This window comes from Plectropomus leopardus, chromosome 23 (assembly GCF_026936395.1).
Source record: "Plectropomus leopardus strain MGB_pleo_1.0 chromosome 23, ASM2693639v1, whole genome shotgun sequence".
NCBI lineage: Eukaryota > Metazoa > Chordata > Actinopteri > Perciformes > Serranidae > Plectropomus > Plectropomus leopardus.
In genome coordinates, this window is record NC_142198.1 from 24,075,001 (window position 1) to 24,092,500 (window position 17,500).

Genomic DNA, 17,500 nt, shown 5'->3' on the forward strand with positions numbered 1-17,500 from the left:
CTTTTTGTTGCATGTTGTTTCACTCGTGTCCTGATATTTCGCCGTTTCATTATCGCTGCATCTGTGAGGGGACCTGCAGCGACCGTGATTAAATATATTTGAATTATTATTATCCCAAAAACTGAGCTCAGCGTTCGAATCCGAGCCTGAAAGTTTTTGCGACTTCTTCGTCACATTATTAGAACACGCGCTTCATGTTAACATTAACCCCTTTTATGCTGCCTCTTCAAGGCGGGAACTTTACCCAGTGATGGTGCCTCGAAGTTCAGTTGAAAAGGTACGAAACGTGGGGACAAAATTTCTTTAAATTCAGAACAAACGTTCGCTTGGACTCAAGGATGAGCTGAGTTTTGGTGGTTAAAGGTCAAAGGTCACAGTCGTAGTGACCTTTTATCCATCCCATTTTCTTGAAGGCAGCATGTAAAGAACACCTTGAGGTAATTTCTTTAAATTTGACACAAACATCAACTTGGACTCAAGGATGAAGTGATGACATCGGTGGTCAAAGGTCATTGTGATCTCATTCCTGTAAACACAATTCGTAAAAACATCCCAGAGGAATCTTCTTTAAGTTTGGCACACAGGTCAGTTAAGGGGGTTATAATTTGTTTTCAAAGGTCAAGGTGACCTCGTCTGTCTCAGTTTTGTGAAGACGATATCTCAAGACCTCAAGAGAATTTCTTCAAATTTGGCACAAATGTCCACTTTGACTCAAATATGAGGTGACCTTTTATCCATCCCATTTTCTTGAAGGCAGCATGTAAAGAACACCTTGGGGGAATTTCTTTAAATTTGGCACAAACGTTCACTTAAACTCGATGATGAACTGCGTAGAATTTGTTGATGTTAGAGAGACTGAATAGTGAGAATCTCACACTGTGTGTCTGTGCTGACCAAAGTTTCAACATACAAACATATTTGTCTGAGTGATATAAGCAGCTAACTAACGTTATCTCCAGCAGGTCGGTTTATACATCCAAAGAACTTGTATAAACATGAGCTGTATGGTAACCACGGTAACCAGAGCGAGCCTCTGATAGAGACGGGGGCAGCAGCGGGCCGGTCAAAGGGACTGGGCTTTTATTTGAGGTTTTCCAGTGTGGTATATTGATTATTGATGAAACTAAAGCTGATAAATGCAGTGCAGCTACAAGATTTCCCTCTGAGATGTAGAGACGATTAAAGTACCAGCAAATGGAAATACTCAGGTTAAGTACAAAAACCTTAAAATTATACTTAACTAGGCTATTGGATGAAAAGTACTTTGCGTCTTTGGAGCGCTGAGAGCCGACGGTCTCGTGGTCTCGGACCTCGTGCTTGTGTGTCCTCTCTTTGACTCAGCTCACTCACAAACAACACACAGCCAAACCGGCCAAACCAGCCAAACCAGTTTAGTGGAATTCATGGAAACACTGGAGGAAACTGCAACGCCTCCGATATGTGCTGCCCTTCAGCCGTGGAGAGCAAACACAGACGAGCTTTAGATTTGGTGGAAAATAGACGTTCAACGGTTCATTCAGAGTTTGATGGAATAAAAAATCCAAATCCCTTCAAGACAACAGATGAACTACAGGAATCACAGTTTTTCCACCTGCTGCAGATAATATAGGACATTTTTGGTGGATTATTTATTTTTTTTTTTTTTGATGATTTAAATTTAATTTAAATATTTTTGGAATTTTGTCCCCCCCCAACGTTTTTTTTAATGATTTTATTTTTTTATAAATGTTTTTTTGTGATTTAATTAAAAAAATATGCAAACCTCCAGGCCCACCAAAATACATTATGCATCTTCAAACAAATGTGAATTTTTTTTTCTTTTTTAGTTTTGGGTGATTTTTAAAGAAAATACAGCTTCCAAATCAAAGGGCCTTCAAAAATCAAATCATCATTGGATTTTCAAATTTCCAACTGTCTTTGAACACATCGTTTGGGACGAAAGCTTTACGTGAGAGAGATCAGGGGCTTTTTATGAAATGTGGGCATTTGTGCCAAAAACAAGTCATGTTTTGTAGACTGTCATGTGACTTATTTTGGGTTTAGTGGCGGCTGGCATCCATAAAGTGGTGTTTCTGCCCCCCGCTGTCACTCGTCATATGATCTATTCTGCGTGCATGTTGGGTCACCTGTAAGTCTGACGCGATAATAACCCGTCTGTCTCTCTCAGGCAGAAGAAGTGAAGAAGCTGAACGGTCCAGAAGATGCTATGCGCATGTGTGGCCCTAAAATCGCGGGGCTGAAGTACATGTTACTCAGAGACTGCAGGGACGACTGCAATATGTACTGCCTGACCCTGAAGTCCGTCAAAGACGAAAAAAACAACATCTACTGTGCATGTGTAGGCGTGACCAACACAGGTACGTAGAAGCCAACTGACGACAAAAAGCAGCCGGGGGGAAACTGGACAATGTGAAGCGAAACTATAACAGATTCTTGTGATTCGAAACATCCAAATTTGCCGTGTTGCCACGGCTTTTGACAAAAAGTCTTAAAGCTTCACAATTCAGCATTTCAGATGTCTGTAGGCTCTGCTTCCCAAATTGAAAGTAGATCTGGTGAAATCTCCAGGAAGAGTCTGCTGAAGTACAACATCTCGACGTGGCAAAAATGCCCTAAAAAGCCAGAGTAAATTCAAAATGGCTGACGTACTATTGGATTTAGGGCGTGGCTTCAAGGGGCCTTTTTTTAAGTTTTGGATGTTGCATGTGCCTCCCAATTTTTATACCTCACCAAAATAAAAATAAATAAATAAATAAAAGAAAACATGCATTTGGCTTGGAAGGAGGTGCTCGCACTGTAACTCCAGATCGGGCAGGGACTCTTATCTAAAGCCAAAATCAAAAGTACTGCCCGAGGCTTCGAAAGTGATCCAACAAACCCCCCCGCTCATGAATAACAAACACTCGGTGATTTAAATAATCAGGTCTCATCTTGTTCTAAATTCATTATTTTTCATTATTTTGTTTTTACACGTTCAAAATAACAATTAAATCAAATAATTAATATAAATATATATTTAAAAAAGAACTCATACTGTGAAAAAGAACTAACAAGGAGTATTGATGTACATTTCAAAGAATGTGTGGTCAGAGTCCTGGAAAAGTCCTGGAAAGTCTTGGTGAAATGCGTGTGGAGCCTGATGTCTGTCTCTCTGTCTCCACAGCTGTAGTCATAGTGAGGGGCACAGAGTCAGCCCAGGGGGGTCAGCTGGCCAAGATGTTGTACCCCATAGTTACGTATATGCGAGGGCTCAACTATTAGGACTCCGAAACCTGCCGAACGAGACGACCGCCTGCCCCTCCCCCACCCGACTCAGTCTGCGCATCAACCCACTGGCTGCTGCTCTGAGCTTCTTTAGTTTTTTATTAGTTTATTTCTGCCATCAGGGAAAAGTTAAAAGTGTTTAAAGTTGTGCTCCATATCTTGTGTGGATGATGTCCGTGAGCACGCGTGGCCGTGGACCGCGTGTGAAGGCGTGTTAATGTGTTGCGTTGTGACCGTGCTGCAGGGAGCCAGTGTTACAGTTATTACAGATATTATCAATCTGTGTCCCGTCACAGCTCTGTGGAAACCAACCAAAATAAAAAGACCAACATGATTATTCTTAAAAACACACTGCGTGTTTCTCTCTGTGTGTGTGTGTGTGTGTGTGTGTTTGGGCTTTTATTCCTGTCTTTGTGAGAACCATGTAAAACCACTGTAGTGAGGACATTTTGCCTCATGAGGACATTTCTACCTCGCGAGGACATGAAGGTTTAAGTTCAGGTTGGACATTTAGTTGTGATGATGCTGTACTGCTACTGTAATATTAGTACCAAAAAGTACTATAACTAAAAGTAACAGTGGTAGTGACAATCACAATAATATCACCAGTAATAGAATTGTTAGTAGTAGTAGTAGTAGTAGTAGTTGCAAGTACTACTACTGACATTAATATTAATACTGCTATTACTAAAAACAAAATTTCTATTGATATTACATTTACTATTACTACTACAGTTTCTTATACTTTTACTACCACTACCACTGATAATATTTATACTATGACTATTAATACTGCTAATAACAAATTTTATATTGACACTGCAGTTACTAATACTAATATTTATAATACTGATACTAATATACGACTGCTGCTGTCACCATGAATTCTAATATGATAACTGTTATGACTACGACTGCTGATTATAATAACGTTTTTACTGATATTGCTATTACTATTGTTAAAGCTGTCTCCAAAACTACTTATTTCATTAGGACCTCTATCACTAATACTACTGTTTCTAATAATAGTATTATTGCTTCTAATTTTACCACCCCTACTACTATTACTAATACTACTGTACCAATACCACTGCAATCACTAATATTGCTACTGCTGAACTGCAGTACTGTTACTTAATTTCCCCATGCTGAGGGACAGCAGGCAAAAATGTCTCATGTACAAATACTGCAAAGTACACAGTGAGACATGCTGCATGTTAGACCCCCGCATTTCCAGACATGTGCAGTTATATTTAGCTGCAGTTAAAGGCTACAGGGACACTGGACAGGCTGCAGTCTGTAGTACAGTTAGAAAGGGTAAGGTGTGTGTGTGTGTGTGTGTGTGTGTGTGTGTGTGTGTGTGTGTGTGTGTGTGTGTGTGCTGGGGTTAGTGCCCTTTGCAGTGAATGCTGAGCCGGTCTCACATTTCCCCTTTAGATGAACTTTGACCTTCTCTATCTGAGTTAGGGACCGTCACACAAGTACAAACCACAGAGACAAACACAACATGTAATACATATATAAAAAAAGAAATGAATGAAATAATAATAATAATAATAATAATAATAATAACAATAATAATAATAATAACAATAATAATTATATGAAATGCAACAATCTGATGTAGAACCCAACAGTTATAACCCTGACTCATTTTCATAATCGTTGCGCTGTAGGTCGATCGGTGCTGTAAAAATGTAAAAATGCAGCAAAATTCTAAGAATAACGTACAGTTTTTTTCCAAATACAGTAAAACACTGTACATTTTAATGTTTTTTGAAGCCAATATTTCTACTGGAAAAATGCGGCAATATTAAAATTACAGTAAAACCCTGTAAATCTTGATGATTTTTGAGTCAAGATTACATATATATTCTATTGTATTCTAATTTAAAGTACTTTAATATATGTAACAGTTATGCAATATTGAAGTACTTTACGTTATTGATACTGTAAAATAAAGGTAGGATGTTGGCATTCAGTACTACTGTAACAAAATATTGTCAAAATATGACCAAATGCTGACAATAATGCACTGTTTTTTTCATAATACAGTAATACACTGTAAATCTTGATGCTTTTGGAGGCAATATTACACTGTAAAATGTTATTGTACTGTGAAGTACTTTAACTCATTCGTGCGTGTTGGATGGACTTTTCTAAAATGACAAATTTGCTTATCCCAGGCACTTTCTCTTCATTTATATTTCCAGCAAGAAATTCTGTTCAAAATTTTTAATGCTCCACATTTTTATACATTACGTCAAATTCAACTTTCAACTCTTATGAAAACTTTCTTAAATATTCCACTTTCTTTGGAGCTCGGTAAAAATGACCCTCTCGGCTGTATGTTGTTGGGTGGTATGTTGACACAGTCGAGAGAAGCTGCAAAATCTTCTCAAATCCACATTTTTTACTCTTCATACTTCATTGTTAAAAAGTCTGTGTCGGACACACGGATGTGCTGCCAGGAAAATGTGACGATGTTAAATGAGTGTCGCTCTGGTTTTTTTTCAGTGTGCTCTCTGTGCAGCAGGTTTTTCTGTTTCCTGCGGGCTGTCCCTTACAGACGCTCCCTAACGCCCCCCCAGCCCCTCCCCCCTCTCAGGGAGCGTCTATAAAAAGCCTGCAGGCTGACACACGCACACTTTCCACCGGACAGTCAGACGGACGGACAGACGGCCAAAGACGACCCCTCCTCTCTTCTCTGACACACACTCAGGTAGGCGGACGCACAGACAAACCACTTCCTGTTTGTTTCTGCTCTGAAACTCTTTCTCTTATTTTGAAAGTTCAGTTTGCAGGAGTCTTTAGATGCAGCCGGCTGTTGATTCAAATCTGAATCTTTATCTGAACGCAGAGACAAAAGAGACAAACGTCTCTCTGACTTTCAGCTGAAGGTCAAACTGCTGCAGAGCTCGACCAATCAGACGAGACCACCGCAGCCGCACAAAGTCCACACACACACACACACACACACACACACACACACACACACACACACCGTCAGCGGCGTGATCTCCAGTGTGCACGGTGCACCTTTACAGATAAAGGCAGGGCTCGTACGGTCATGGAAAACCTGGAAAACGTAATTAGCAAATGGCAATTTCAAAGCCTGCAAAAGTTTTTGAAAACCAAATATATCCTTAAATATTTAGAAAAATCCTGGAATTTTATTTTACAAATCTGTAGAAGAGCACACAGTGTGTTCAAGGAGCGTAATTTAAAAAAAAACACTTTAATTTCTCTTTTTCAGTTTCTGGCTGACGAATGGGGTCATTTTTGGTGATTTTTAAAGAAAACATCTCTTCCAAAGCGGCAGGCTCGCAGGTTTGGAAGGCACAAAAATTGGCAACGTTTTTTCTCCACAGAGGTTCGGGCTGAGCCCCCGGTGCCCTCAAATCTGAGAGACGCCCCTGCTGAAGACACGTAAACTATAACAGCAGCTTCACTGGTGCGCAGAGGAAAACACAACATTTATGAGGAAAAAAACATTTCACCCAAATGTTTTTAAAGAAAAAACACACAAACTTTTCAAAGAACCACACACACACACACACACACACACACACACACACACACAATTTTAAAGGAAAAACAATTACAATTTTTTTTAAAAGACAAACATGTTTTAAAGACAAACAATTGCCAAAATGTTTTCTTTAAAATCCACCAAAAAATGTCAAAAAAAATCTAATTAAAAATATAAAATCTTTCTAAATCACCAAAATCATTTTAAAGAAAAAATAAAATCTTAACATTTTCTTTAAAAAAACACCAAAACAAAATGTAAAGGAAAAGGTTTTATTTATTAGAACTTGTTATGTAATTCAAGTGTACTTAAATTCTAATTTAAAATACCTCCAGCAGAAACAGAGTTGGATGAAAGCGTGTTTTTAAAAGTCCAGTAATAAAAGTCGGACTTGAGAACGTTTAAGTGCGTCTCAAAATAGTTCAGTTAAGTGCAGCTGTTTGAGTTTTAGTATATTTAGTAGATTGTTAGTACTTTGAAAATACCGCACTTTTAGCACATTAACTTTGTGTTCGTGGGAGTTTACTCAGTATACTTAAATGAAGTATTCTTTAGTGTACTTTTGTACTTGTCTTGTAAAGTTTTAACTGTGATAATCACTGCAGTTTTAACAGTATTTGTATGTCGAGTGTCTTCACTCTGATTATTAGTACTTCAATTTGTCCTTTGTGTGTGTGAGTGTGTGTGTGTGTGTGTGTGTGTGTGAGTGTGTGTGTGTGTGTGTGTGTGTGTGTGTGTGAGTGTGTGTGTGTGTGTGTGTGTGTGTGCAGTGATAGGTCAGACACACCAGCTGAACAACAGCTGAGTGGTTACAGTTCACTTGAAACCACGGATGGCCTTTACTGTACACACACACACACACACACACACACACACACACACACACACACACACTCACACACACACTCTCTCACACACTCACACACACTCACGTGTACATTGTTACATAAGTCTTTGTGCTGCCGTGTACACATGAATGAAGCTTTAACTGTGGTGAATTGCAGTAACAGTACTGCAGTACTGTGAAGACGGTGACATCACTGATATTAGTACTGGAGCCTCAGAGAGTCCAAATTATTGTTTGGTAATTTCAGTGTATTTTTTTAAAAGAACTAAAATGTGTCTGAAAAATACTCTGAAACATGAATCCGACATATTATTATTAAGGAAGATAAATTCTTAAATAATGAATAAAACATCGAGTTGCCCTCTGAAAACATCGGCGAGCAGCTTAATGAGCAACGGCCCAAAATCTGCAAGAAATGAAAAAGACATTACCAGAAAAATACTGGAAAAAAGAAAAATACATTGGAAAAAAGTAAAGTGAAAAACAAACAAAAAAAACAAATAAATAACCTCAAGAAAGTGACAAACATCTTCTTCCCCTTTTCGCTCTCCTTTATTTTTGTAACACGGTTTTTAAGTATATGATTAGGAAAATTTTAATTCAAGTTCGGAGATATTTTTCTCTTTTTTTGCAGTGTGGTATAATTCATGCCAAGATGCTTTTTATATTTTTCCTGTTTTTAAAAAAATAAAAATAAAATGAATAAATCAGACCAATTTTCAGAAGATAAAATGTTTGTGAAAGGCGTCAAAATGATGACGGCTCAGGTGTTAAAGGGTTAACGGGACGCTCAGAGACAGATGAAGACATGAATGAGACATTCAGAGACAGATGAAGACATGAATGGGACATTCAGAGACAGATGAAGACATGAATGGGACACTCAGAGACAGATGAAGACATGAATGGGACACTCAGAGACAGATGAAGACATGAATGGGACGATGTCGGTGATGTTTTTCCGACCTTCAGTTATCAGAGAGGCTGATATCGTTTCACAGCCACAAATATCTCTTCAAATGTCAAGAGCATCAAGAAGAGTGTGTGTGTGTGTGTGTGTGTGTGTGTGTGTGTGTGAGTGTGAGTGTGAGTGTGTGTGTGTGTGTGTGTGTGTGTGTGTGTGTGTGTGTGTGTGTGTGTGTGTGTGTGTGTGTGTGTGTGTGTGTGTGTGTGTGTGTGTGTGTGTGAGTGAGTGTGTGAGTGTGTGTGTGGTGTGTGGGTGTGTGGTGTGTGGTGTGTGGTGTGTGAGTGTGTGTGAGTGAGTGTGTGTGTGTGTGTGTGAGTGTGTGTGTGTGTGTGTGTGTGTGTGTGTGTGTGTGTGTGTGTGTGTGTGTGTGTGTGTGTGTGTGTGTGTGTGTGTGTGTGTGTGTGTGTGAGTGTGTGTGTGTGTGTGTGTGTGTGTGTGTGTGTGTGTGTGTGTGTGTGTGTGTGTGTGTGTGTGTGTGTGTGTGTGTGTGTGTGTGTGTGTGTGTGTGTGTGTGTGTGTGAGTGTGTGTGTGTGTGTGTGTGTGTGTGTGTGTGTGTGTGTGTGTGAGTGTGTGTGTGTGTGTGTGTAATTCTGTAACAGTGAGGAGGAAGTCCTGACCTCTTGTAGAAAGGTCAGGGAAAAGGTCACACCACACTTTATGTATTAATATCTGTGAGGAAGAGGAGAGACGCCGTCTCTCTTTAACCCCCCCTCCTCTGGGACCACAATGGTCTGTCCCGCTCTCCTATTGGTCCGTAGTGACCGCCCATCACGAGTGAAGCTCTGTGATTGGCTGAGTATGAGGGGGGAGGGTCCTGCTGCCTGATGGAGGCATCATGGCGTTACACAGGATCTCTGCAGCAGGTCACACACACACACACACACACACACACACACACACACACACACACTACTGAACTCAGAGTGTGTGTGTGTGTGTGTGTGTGTGTGTGTGTGTGTGTGTGTGTGTGTGTGTGTGTGGTTCATAATGGGTCGATTGTTTTTCAAGGTCGTGGCTTCATTTGTCTCTCTGGCAAAGTCCAAACGTTTCTAACGAGCTGTCCCTCTTTGTGTCCAACAGTCAGGATGTCCAAACGTTTCTAACGAGCTGTCCCTCTTTGTGTCCAACAGTCAGGATGTCCATCACTAAGATTCACGCTCGGGAGATTCTGGACTCCAGAGGAAACCCCACGGTGGAGGTGGACCTGTGGACGGCCAAAGGTGAGCAGCTGGAAGAGCGGGAGCGTATGCATGTCAGCGAAGAGTTAATAATAATGTGTGAAAGGTGTGAAGGGTCGTAAGGTGTGAGAGGAGTCAGGACCTGAGGACGGTCAGCTGTTTCAGAGTTAATATTTCAAAAAGTTTTCATGAATTTGGAAGCTGAATTTCGGCCTGAATGTGGAACGTGGTGAGAATAAATAAAAGATTACATTTCAACCCACAGTGATGTTTGAAAAGTAAAAATGCAGACGTTAAAGTTTCCAGTTTTTCAGATTTGACAGTTTGTGTTTCGTGTGAACGCACATCCTGACACAGAAGGAGCGTTTTCACCAAACTCCAAAGAAAGTTCATTATTTTAAAAAGTTGTCATGAGATTTGAACGCTGAATTTCAGCCTGAATGTCTGAAAGGTGTGATTTTCTGTCTGAAAGTACGAGTGAGAAAATAATGTCGAAAGTGTGCAGTTTTCTTCCTCTCGGAACTTTACGTCTTTTCCAGATTTTTGGGAAAATGTGAAATATTTGATATGATTTTGTCAGAATATTTATGAAGATTTTGCAGCTCAGTTGTTATTAACTGTTTTATAATCACTTTTATAAAAGTTTTGACATTTACCTGCAGTGATTCATGAAATAAACAAAAATACAATAAAATACTGATCTGTCCCTCTGTCCCTCTGTCCCTCTGTCCCTCAGGTCTTTTCAGAGCAGCTGTCCCCAGCGGTGCGTCCACTGGAGTCCACGAGGCTCTGGAGCTCCGCGATGGAGACAAGAGCCGCTACCTGGGCAAAGGTAGGAGCGAGACAGCAGCAAGCCCCGCTCTCAGGTGTGTCCCTGTCCCTAACGTCTCTGTCTCACCCACCAGGTACCATAAAGGCTGTGGACCACGTCAACAAAGACATCGCCCCCAAGCTGATCGAGAAGGTATCAGCCGATAATCAAAACCTCAAAGACGCTCAGCGTCAAGTCAATGAGACGCTCAAGTGGACACTTAAAAATGACAATAAAAAACCTGTCTGTCTCTTTGTCTCTTTGTCTCTCTGTCTCTTTGTCTTTTGTCTCTCTGTCTCTTTGTCTCCCTGTCTCTTTGTCTTTTGTCTCTGTCTCTCTGTATTTTTGTCTTTTGTCTCTCTGTCTCTTTGTCTTTTGTTTCTTTGTCTCTTTGTCTTTTGTCTCTCTGTCTCTCTGTCTCTTTGTCTTTTGTCTCTGTGTCTTTGTCTTTTGTCTCTCTGTCTTTTGTCTCTTGTCTCTTGTCTCTTGTCTCTCTGTCTTTTGTCTCTCTGTCTTTTGTCTCTCTGTCTCTCTGTCTCTCTGTCTTTTGTCTTTTGTCTCTTGTCTCTTGTCTCTCTGTCTCTTTGTCTTTTGTCTCTCTGTCTCTTTGTCTCTCTCTCTCTGTCTTTGTCTCTCTGTCTCTTTGTCTTTTGTCTCTCTGTCTCTTTTTCTCTCTCTCTTTGTCTCTCTGTCTCTTTGTCTTTCTGTCTCTCTGTCTCTTTGTCTTTTGTGTCTCTGTCTCTTTTTCTCTCTCTCTTTGTCTCTCTGTCTCTTTGTCTTTCTGTCTCTCTGTCTCTTTGTCTTTTGTCTCTCTGTCTCTGTCTCTGTCTTTTGTCTCTCTGTCTCTCTGTCTCTCTGTCTCTTTGTCTTTTGACTCTCTGTCTCTTTGTCTTTTGTCTCTTTGTCTCTTTGTCTCTTTGTCTCTCTGTCTCTTTGTCTTTTGTCTCTTTGTCTCTCTGTCTCTTTGTCTTTTGACTCTCTGTCTCTTTGTCTTTTGTCTCTTTGTCTCTCTGTCTCTTTGTCTTTTGTCTCTTTGTCTCTCTGTCTCTTTGTCTCTTTGTCTCTCTGTCTCTTTGTCTCTCTGTCTTTTTCTCTCTGTCTCTTTGTCTCTCTGTCTCTCTGTCTCTCTGTCTCTCTGTCTCTTTGTCTTTTGTCTCTCTGTCTCTGTCTTTTGTCTCTCTGTCTCTCTGTCTCTCTGTCTCTTTGTCTTTTGACTCTCTGTCTCTTTGTCTTTTGTCTCTTTGTCTCTCTGTCTCTTTGTCTTTTGTCTCTTTGTCTCTCTGTCTCTTTGTCTTTTGTCTCTTTGTCTCTCTGTCTCTTTGTCTTTTGTCTCTTTGTCTCTCTGTCTCTTTGTCTTTTGTCTCTTTGTCTCTCTGTCTCTTTGTCTCTCTGTCTCTCTGTCTCTTCAGAACTTCAGCGTTGTTGAGCAGGAGAAGATCGACAAGTTCATGCTGGAGTTGGACGGCACTGAGAACAAATGTAAGAACCTGTCTGTCTCTCTGACTCACTGATACTCAAATGACGGCCCGCGGGCCAAATCTGGCCCCTGATTGGGCCCCTGGAGGTCCCCAAACCATTTTCTGACAGTAAAAATACCGTGACCAACTCTGGGAATGGTTTGTCCTTTTAGGGTCCATAATGTGCCAGAGTGAATAAAACAGCATCATCCTCGCTAAGACACCAATGTCCTCCACCAATGTTCATCAGAAAAATGTCCATAAATCATAAAAATGTCCAAAAATCAGAGAAACGTCCAAAAATCCTAAAAATGTCCAAAAATCCAAGAAATGTCCTAAAATCCTATAGTGGAGTATCCCTGTTCTAACTTGTCTCTTTGTCTATGTCTGTCTCTGTGTCTGTCTGTCTCGGTCTCTGTCTCTGTCTGTCTCGGTCTCTGTCTGTCTCGGTCTCTGTCTCTGTCTGTCGCTGTCTGTCTCGGTCTCTGTGTCTGTGTCTGTCTCTGTCTCTGTCTCTGTCTGTCTCGGTCTCTGTCTCTGTCTGTCTCGGTCTCTGTCTCTGTCTGTCTCTGTCTGTCTCGGTCTCTGTCTCTGTCTGTCTCTGTCTGTCTCTGTCTCTGTCTCTGTCTCTGTCTGTCTCTGTCTCTGTCTGTCTCTGTCTGTCTCGGTCTCTGTGTCTGTGTCTGTCTCTGTCTCTGTCTCTGTCTCCGTCTCTGTCTCTGTCTGTCTCGGTCTCTGTCTCTGTCTGTCTCTGTCTGTCTCTGTGTCTGTGTCTGTGTCTGTCTCTGTCTCTGTCTCTCTGCAGCTAAGTTCGGAGCTAACGCCATCCTGGGTGTGTCTCTGGCCGTCTGTAAGGCCGGCGCCGCGGAGAAGGGCGTCCCTCTTTACCGCCACATCGCCGACCTGGCCGGACACAAAGACGTTATACTTCCTGTCCCTGTGAGTGGGCGGGGCTTTGATCACTGATCGATCAGCTGATATTGATCACAGACGCGTTGAGTCACGGTCGCCGTCGTGTTTCCCCTTCAGGCCTTCAACGTCATCAACGGAGGAAGTCACGCCGGAAACAAGCTCGCCATGCAGGAGTTCATGATCCTCCCCGTCGGCGCCGCCAACTTCCACGAGGCCATGAGGATCGGAGCCGAGGTCAGTACTCTGTCAGTACTCTGTCAGTACTCTGTCAGTACTCTGTCAGTAGTACAGTGTGTCACTAGTACTGTGTGTCAGTAGTACAGTGTGTCAGTAGTACAGTGTGTCAGTAGTACAGTGTGTCAGTAGTACTGTCAGTAGTACTGTGTCAGTAGTACTGTGTGTCAGTAGTACTGTCAGTAGTACTGTGTCAGTAATACTGTGTGTCAGTAGTACTGTCAGTAGTACTGTGTCAGTGGTACTGTGTGTCAGTAGTACTGTCAGTAGTACTGTGTGTCAGTAGTACTGTGTGTCAGTAGTACTGTCAGTAGTACTGTGTGTCAGTAGTACTGTCAGTAGTACTGTGTCAGTGGTACTGTGTGTCAGTAGTACTGTCAGTAGTACTGTGTCAGTATTACTGTGTGTCAGTAGTACTGTCAGTAGTACTGTGTCAGTGGTACTGTGTGTCAGTAGTACTGTCAGTAGTACTGTGTGTCAGTAGTACTGTCAGTAGTACTGTGTGTCAGTAGTACTGTGTGTCAGTAGTACTGTGTGTCAGTAGTACTGTCAGTAGTACTGTCAGTAGTACTGTGTGTCAGTAGTACTGTGTGTCAGTAGTACTGTCAGTAGTACTGTGTGTCAGTAGTACTGTCAGTAGTACTCAGGTGTGTTTTTGTCTTCAGGTGTATCACAACCTGAAGAACGTCATTAAAGCCAAATATGGCAAAGATGCCACCAACGTGGGAGACGAGGGCGGCTTCGCCCCCAACATCCTGGAGAACAACGAGGGTGAGATGTCCTCCTGTCCCCTGTCCCCCGTACCTCTGTCCCCTGTCCAACTGTCTCACTGATCCTGTCCCTCTCATATATTTTGTGACAGCTGTTTTACCTGCAGACCCAACCTCACTCTGACATCACAACTGTGTCCCTCTGTCCCTCCTACCTCCCGTCCCTCTGTCCTCCTGTCTCTCCGTCCCTCTTACCTCCTGTCCCTCTGTCCTCCTGTCCCTCTGTCCCTCTTACCTCCTGTCCCTCTGTCCCTCTTACCTCCCGTCCCTCTGTCCTCCTGTCCCTCTTACCTCCTGTCCCTCTGTCCTCCTGTCCCTCTTACCTCCTGTCCCTCTGTCCCTCTTACCTCCCGTCCCTCTGTCCTCCTGTCCCTCTTACCTCCTGTCCCTCTGTCCCTCTTACCTCCCGTCCCTCTTACCTCCCGTCCCTCTGTCCTTCTGTCCCTGCAGCTCTGGAGCTGCTGAAGTCCGCCATCGAGAAGGCCGGTTACCCCGATAAGATCATCATCGGGATGGACGTGGCGGCGTCCGAGTTCTTCCGCAGCGGGAAGTACGACCTGGACTTCAAGTCCCCCGACGACCCGTCCCGCCACATCAGCGGCGAGAAGCTGGGCGACCTGTACCGCAGCTTCATCAAGAACTACCCCGGTGAGCCCAGCGCTCACGCGCTCGTCCTGTCGCGGTTCACCGATCCGCTCATGACCAACGATTTCAGCTTTGAGAGGAAACGGGCCTGCAGACGCTCCAGATTCACCGTTTTCTGACGATCCCTTTTTGTTTAAAAAGTTTTGATCGTTATTTTACTCTTTAAAATCTTTTGCCATTTTTTATTTGTTCGTTCAGATTTAAAAAAAACAAACAAAAAAAACATTCAGTACTTTTGTTTAAAAAAATCCTTGAACATTTTTATTGGATTTTTTTCAAATATTTTCATTTTAAAAATGTGGCTTTTTTTCTGTTTGTTTTAAATTTGATTTGATTTTATTTTTTCTCATTTTTTAAAGAAAACATGCCATCCTTTTTGTTTTTTTAACTCAAAAACAGAAACTGAGCCTGCAGGGGACACTCTGTATTTACTGTGTCTCCACCTGTCTGTCTCTCTGTCTCCACCTGTCTGTCTCTCTCTGTGTCTCCACCTGTCTGTCTCTCTGTCTCCACCTGTCTGTCTCTCTCTGTGTCTCCACCTGTCTGTCTCTCTGTCTCCACCTGTCTGTCTCTCTCTGTGTCTCCAGTCCAGTCCATCGAAGATCCCTTCGACCAGGACGACTGGGAGAACTGGTCCAAGTTCACCGCCTCCACAGACATCCAGGTGAGAGACAGTCATAGAGACACTCCTGAGGACGAGCACGGAGACTTTAGAGACGCTCACCTGTCTGTGTGTCTCTGACCAATCAGATCGTAGGAGACGACCTGACAGTGACCAATCCCAAGAGGATCCAGCAGGCTGTGGACAAAAAGGCCTGCAACTGTCTCCTGCTCAAAGTCAACCAGATCGGCTCCGTCACCGAGTCCATCCAGGCGTAAGACACCTGTCCACCTGTCCACCTGAACACCTGTCTGTCTTTATGTTGAATGACTGAATTTGAGACAAAATTTAACTAACTTGTCTTTGCTCCTGTCCATCTCCCCCCTCCCTCTCTCCTGTCCCTCTCCCCCCTCCCTCTCTCCTGTCCGTCTCTCCTGTCCGTCTCTCCTGTCCGTCCCTCAGGTGTAAGCTGGCTCAGAGCAGTGGTTGGGGTGTGATGGTCAGCCATCGCTCCGGAGAGACTGAGGACACCTTCATCTCTGACCTGGTGGTCGGACTCTGCACTGGACAGGTAGACACAAGTAGAGACACACAGAGGGACAGACAGAAAGACACATAGACAAACAGACAGAGAGACGGACAAAAATGTAGTCAGTCTTCAGTGTTCAGTTGTTGCTGTTTTCATTCGTGTAGTGATTCACCTGTCTCTGTCCCTACCTGTCTCCATCTGTCTCTCTCTGTCCCTACCTGTCTCCATCTGTCTCTCTCTGTCCCTACCTGTCTCCATCTGTCTCTCTCTGTCCCTACCTGTCGCCATCTGTCTCTCTCTGTCCCTACCTGTCTCTATCTGTCTCTCTCTGTCCCTACCTGTCTCTATCTGTCTCTCTCTGTCCCTACCTGTCTCCATCTGTCTCTCTCTGTCCCTACCTGTCTCTATCTGTCTCTCTCTCAGATTAAGACCGGTGCTCCCTGCAGGTCGGAGCGTCTCGCCAAATACAATCAGCTGATGAGGTGAGAACTTCCTGTCATTCACACAATTATTTTTCAAAGTAAAAGCATGAGTGTTAGTACTTTACTTCTCATTTTCAAAGTAAAAGCATAGCCTTTTGGATATTTAGTTATTATTTTCAAAGTGAAAGCATGGATTTTTTGTTATTTAGTTCTCATTTTCAGAGTAAAAGCATGAGTGCTAGGGCTTTAGTTCTCTTTTTCAAAGTAAAAGCATGAGTGCTAGGGCTTTAGTTCTCTTTTTCAAAGTAAAAGCATGAGTGCTAGTACTTAAGTTCTCTTTTTAAAAAAATAAAAGCATGATCATTTAGTTCTTTGGTTTACAAAGTAAAAGCATGACCATTGTGTTCTCAGTTTCTATTTTCAAAGTAAAAAACAATAAAAGAATGGCTTTTGAGTTCTTTTTCAAAATAAAAGCACAGTTGTTTATTTCTTTAGATTTCTCTTCCAAGAAAATTTTAATAATAGAAAATAATAATAATAATAACAATAATAATAATAATAATAATAATAATAATAATAATAACAATAATAATAATAATAACAATAATAAGACCTCTGTGACCTCTGTGTGACCTCTGTGACCTCTGTGTGACCTCTGTGACCTCTGTGTGACCTCTGTGTGACCTCTGACCTGCAGGATCGAGGAGGAGCTCGGAGACAAAGCCAAGTTCGCCGGCAAAGACTTCCGCCACCCGAAGATCAACTGAAGCTCCGTCCCCCCTTGCTGTCTGTCGCCGTGACAACTGACTGACAAGCGGTGACCTCCTGAGGCCCCTCCCCCCCACAGCAGGGGGGTGAGAGGTCAGAGGTCGCGGCGGGTTTCGGCCGCCTGCCTAGTTGTAATTCCACTGATGCTGTTTTCTATATAAAACACAATAAAACCAAAAGAACCCGAGTTCGGCGGCTGCGTCTTTCCTCACGCGATTAAAAAGAGAAGGAAAACTGGCCAAAGACATCAAACAAATCTTTAATAAAAAATAATAAAAACGGACCAATTTCTATCTTTAAAAATCAACAAAAACTTTTTTTAAAGACAACAAACTGTCCGAACCTTAAATTCTTCAGGAAGAAACAATGACCACAGAAAACGAACCGAAGAGGAGCACCGACGACCCTGGAAACGTCCTGGAAATGTTTGGGTAAAAGTGTGGCACCATTACTGTGAACGCTTTGAGCGAATTTCATCAAATTTGGCACAAACGTCGACTTTGACACAAAGATGACGTGTTTATAATTTGGTGGTTAAAGACGAAGTCGTTGTAGTTTTGTG

At 42.4% G+C, this 17,500-nt stretch overlaps 2 protein-coding genes and 1 long non-coding RNA gene across 4 annotated transcripts in view; 2 read left to right on the top strand and 1 right to left on the bottom strand.

Annotated features, from left to right (window-relative positions):
• Positions 1-3,613, top strand: part of pfn1 (profilin 1) — a 7,773-nt gene extending 4,160 nt beyond the window's left edge. Inside the window, exons 3-4 of the mRNA XM_088073500.1 lie at positions 2,168-2,357; positions 3,164-3,613. Coding sequence (XP_087929626.1) covers positions 2,168-2,357; positions 3,164-3,261 — 288 coding nt within the window. The 3' untranslated portion in view covers positions 3,262-3,613. The remainder of the gene's footprint in view (positions 1-2,167; positions 2,358-3,163) is intronic.
• The window catches only part of LOC148185813 (uncharacterized), a 60,308-nt gene that overhangs the window by 12,781 nt on the left and 30,027 nt on the right, over positions 1-17,500 (bottom strand). The gene's annotated exons all lie outside the window — the stretch shown is intronic.
• Positions 5,835-17,125, top strand: eno3 (enolase 3, (beta, muscle)). 2 transcript variants are annotated; one of them, XM_088073456.1, is made up of 14 exons: positions 5,835-5,986; positions 9,742-9,831; positions 10,526-10,621; positions 10,695-10,753; positions 12,010-12,079; positions 12,863-12,996; positions 13,087-13,203; positions 13,869-13,974; positions 14,424-14,621; positions 15,206-15,282; positions 15,369-15,493; positions 15,682-15,790; positions 16,172-16,230; positions 16,868-17,125. In XM_088073456.1, exons 2-14 carry the CDS (start codon positions 9,747-9,749, stop codon positions 16,935-16,937), a joined length of 1,305 nt encoding a protein of 434 aa, XP_087929582.1. In that variant the 5' UTR covers positions 5,835-5,986; positions 9,742-9,746; the 3' UTR covers positions 16,938-17,125. The 2 variants fall into 2 exon arrangements, with proteins under 2 accessions (XP_087929582.1, XP_087929583.1); XM_088073457.1 differs by lacking the exon at positions 5,835-5,986 and having other exon boundaries at positions 9,725-9,831.

What these genes read in the sequence shown, in the direction of transcription:
- eno3 (XM_088073456.1), top strand. Translation starts at nt 9,747, where the DNA reads ATGTCCATCACTAAGATTCACGCTCGGGAGATTCTGGACTCCAGAGGA. An exon ending in CCGCCTCCACAGACATCCAG is followed by an intron (nt 15,283 to 15,368) that starts GTGAGAGACAGT and finishes CTGACCAATCAG; the next exon opens with ATCGTAGGAGACGACCTGAC. An exon ending in TCGGACTCTGCACTGGACAG is followed by an intron (nt 15,791 to 16,171) that starts GTAGACACAAGT and finishes TCTCTCTCTCAG; the next exon opens with ATTAAGACCGGTGCTCCCTG.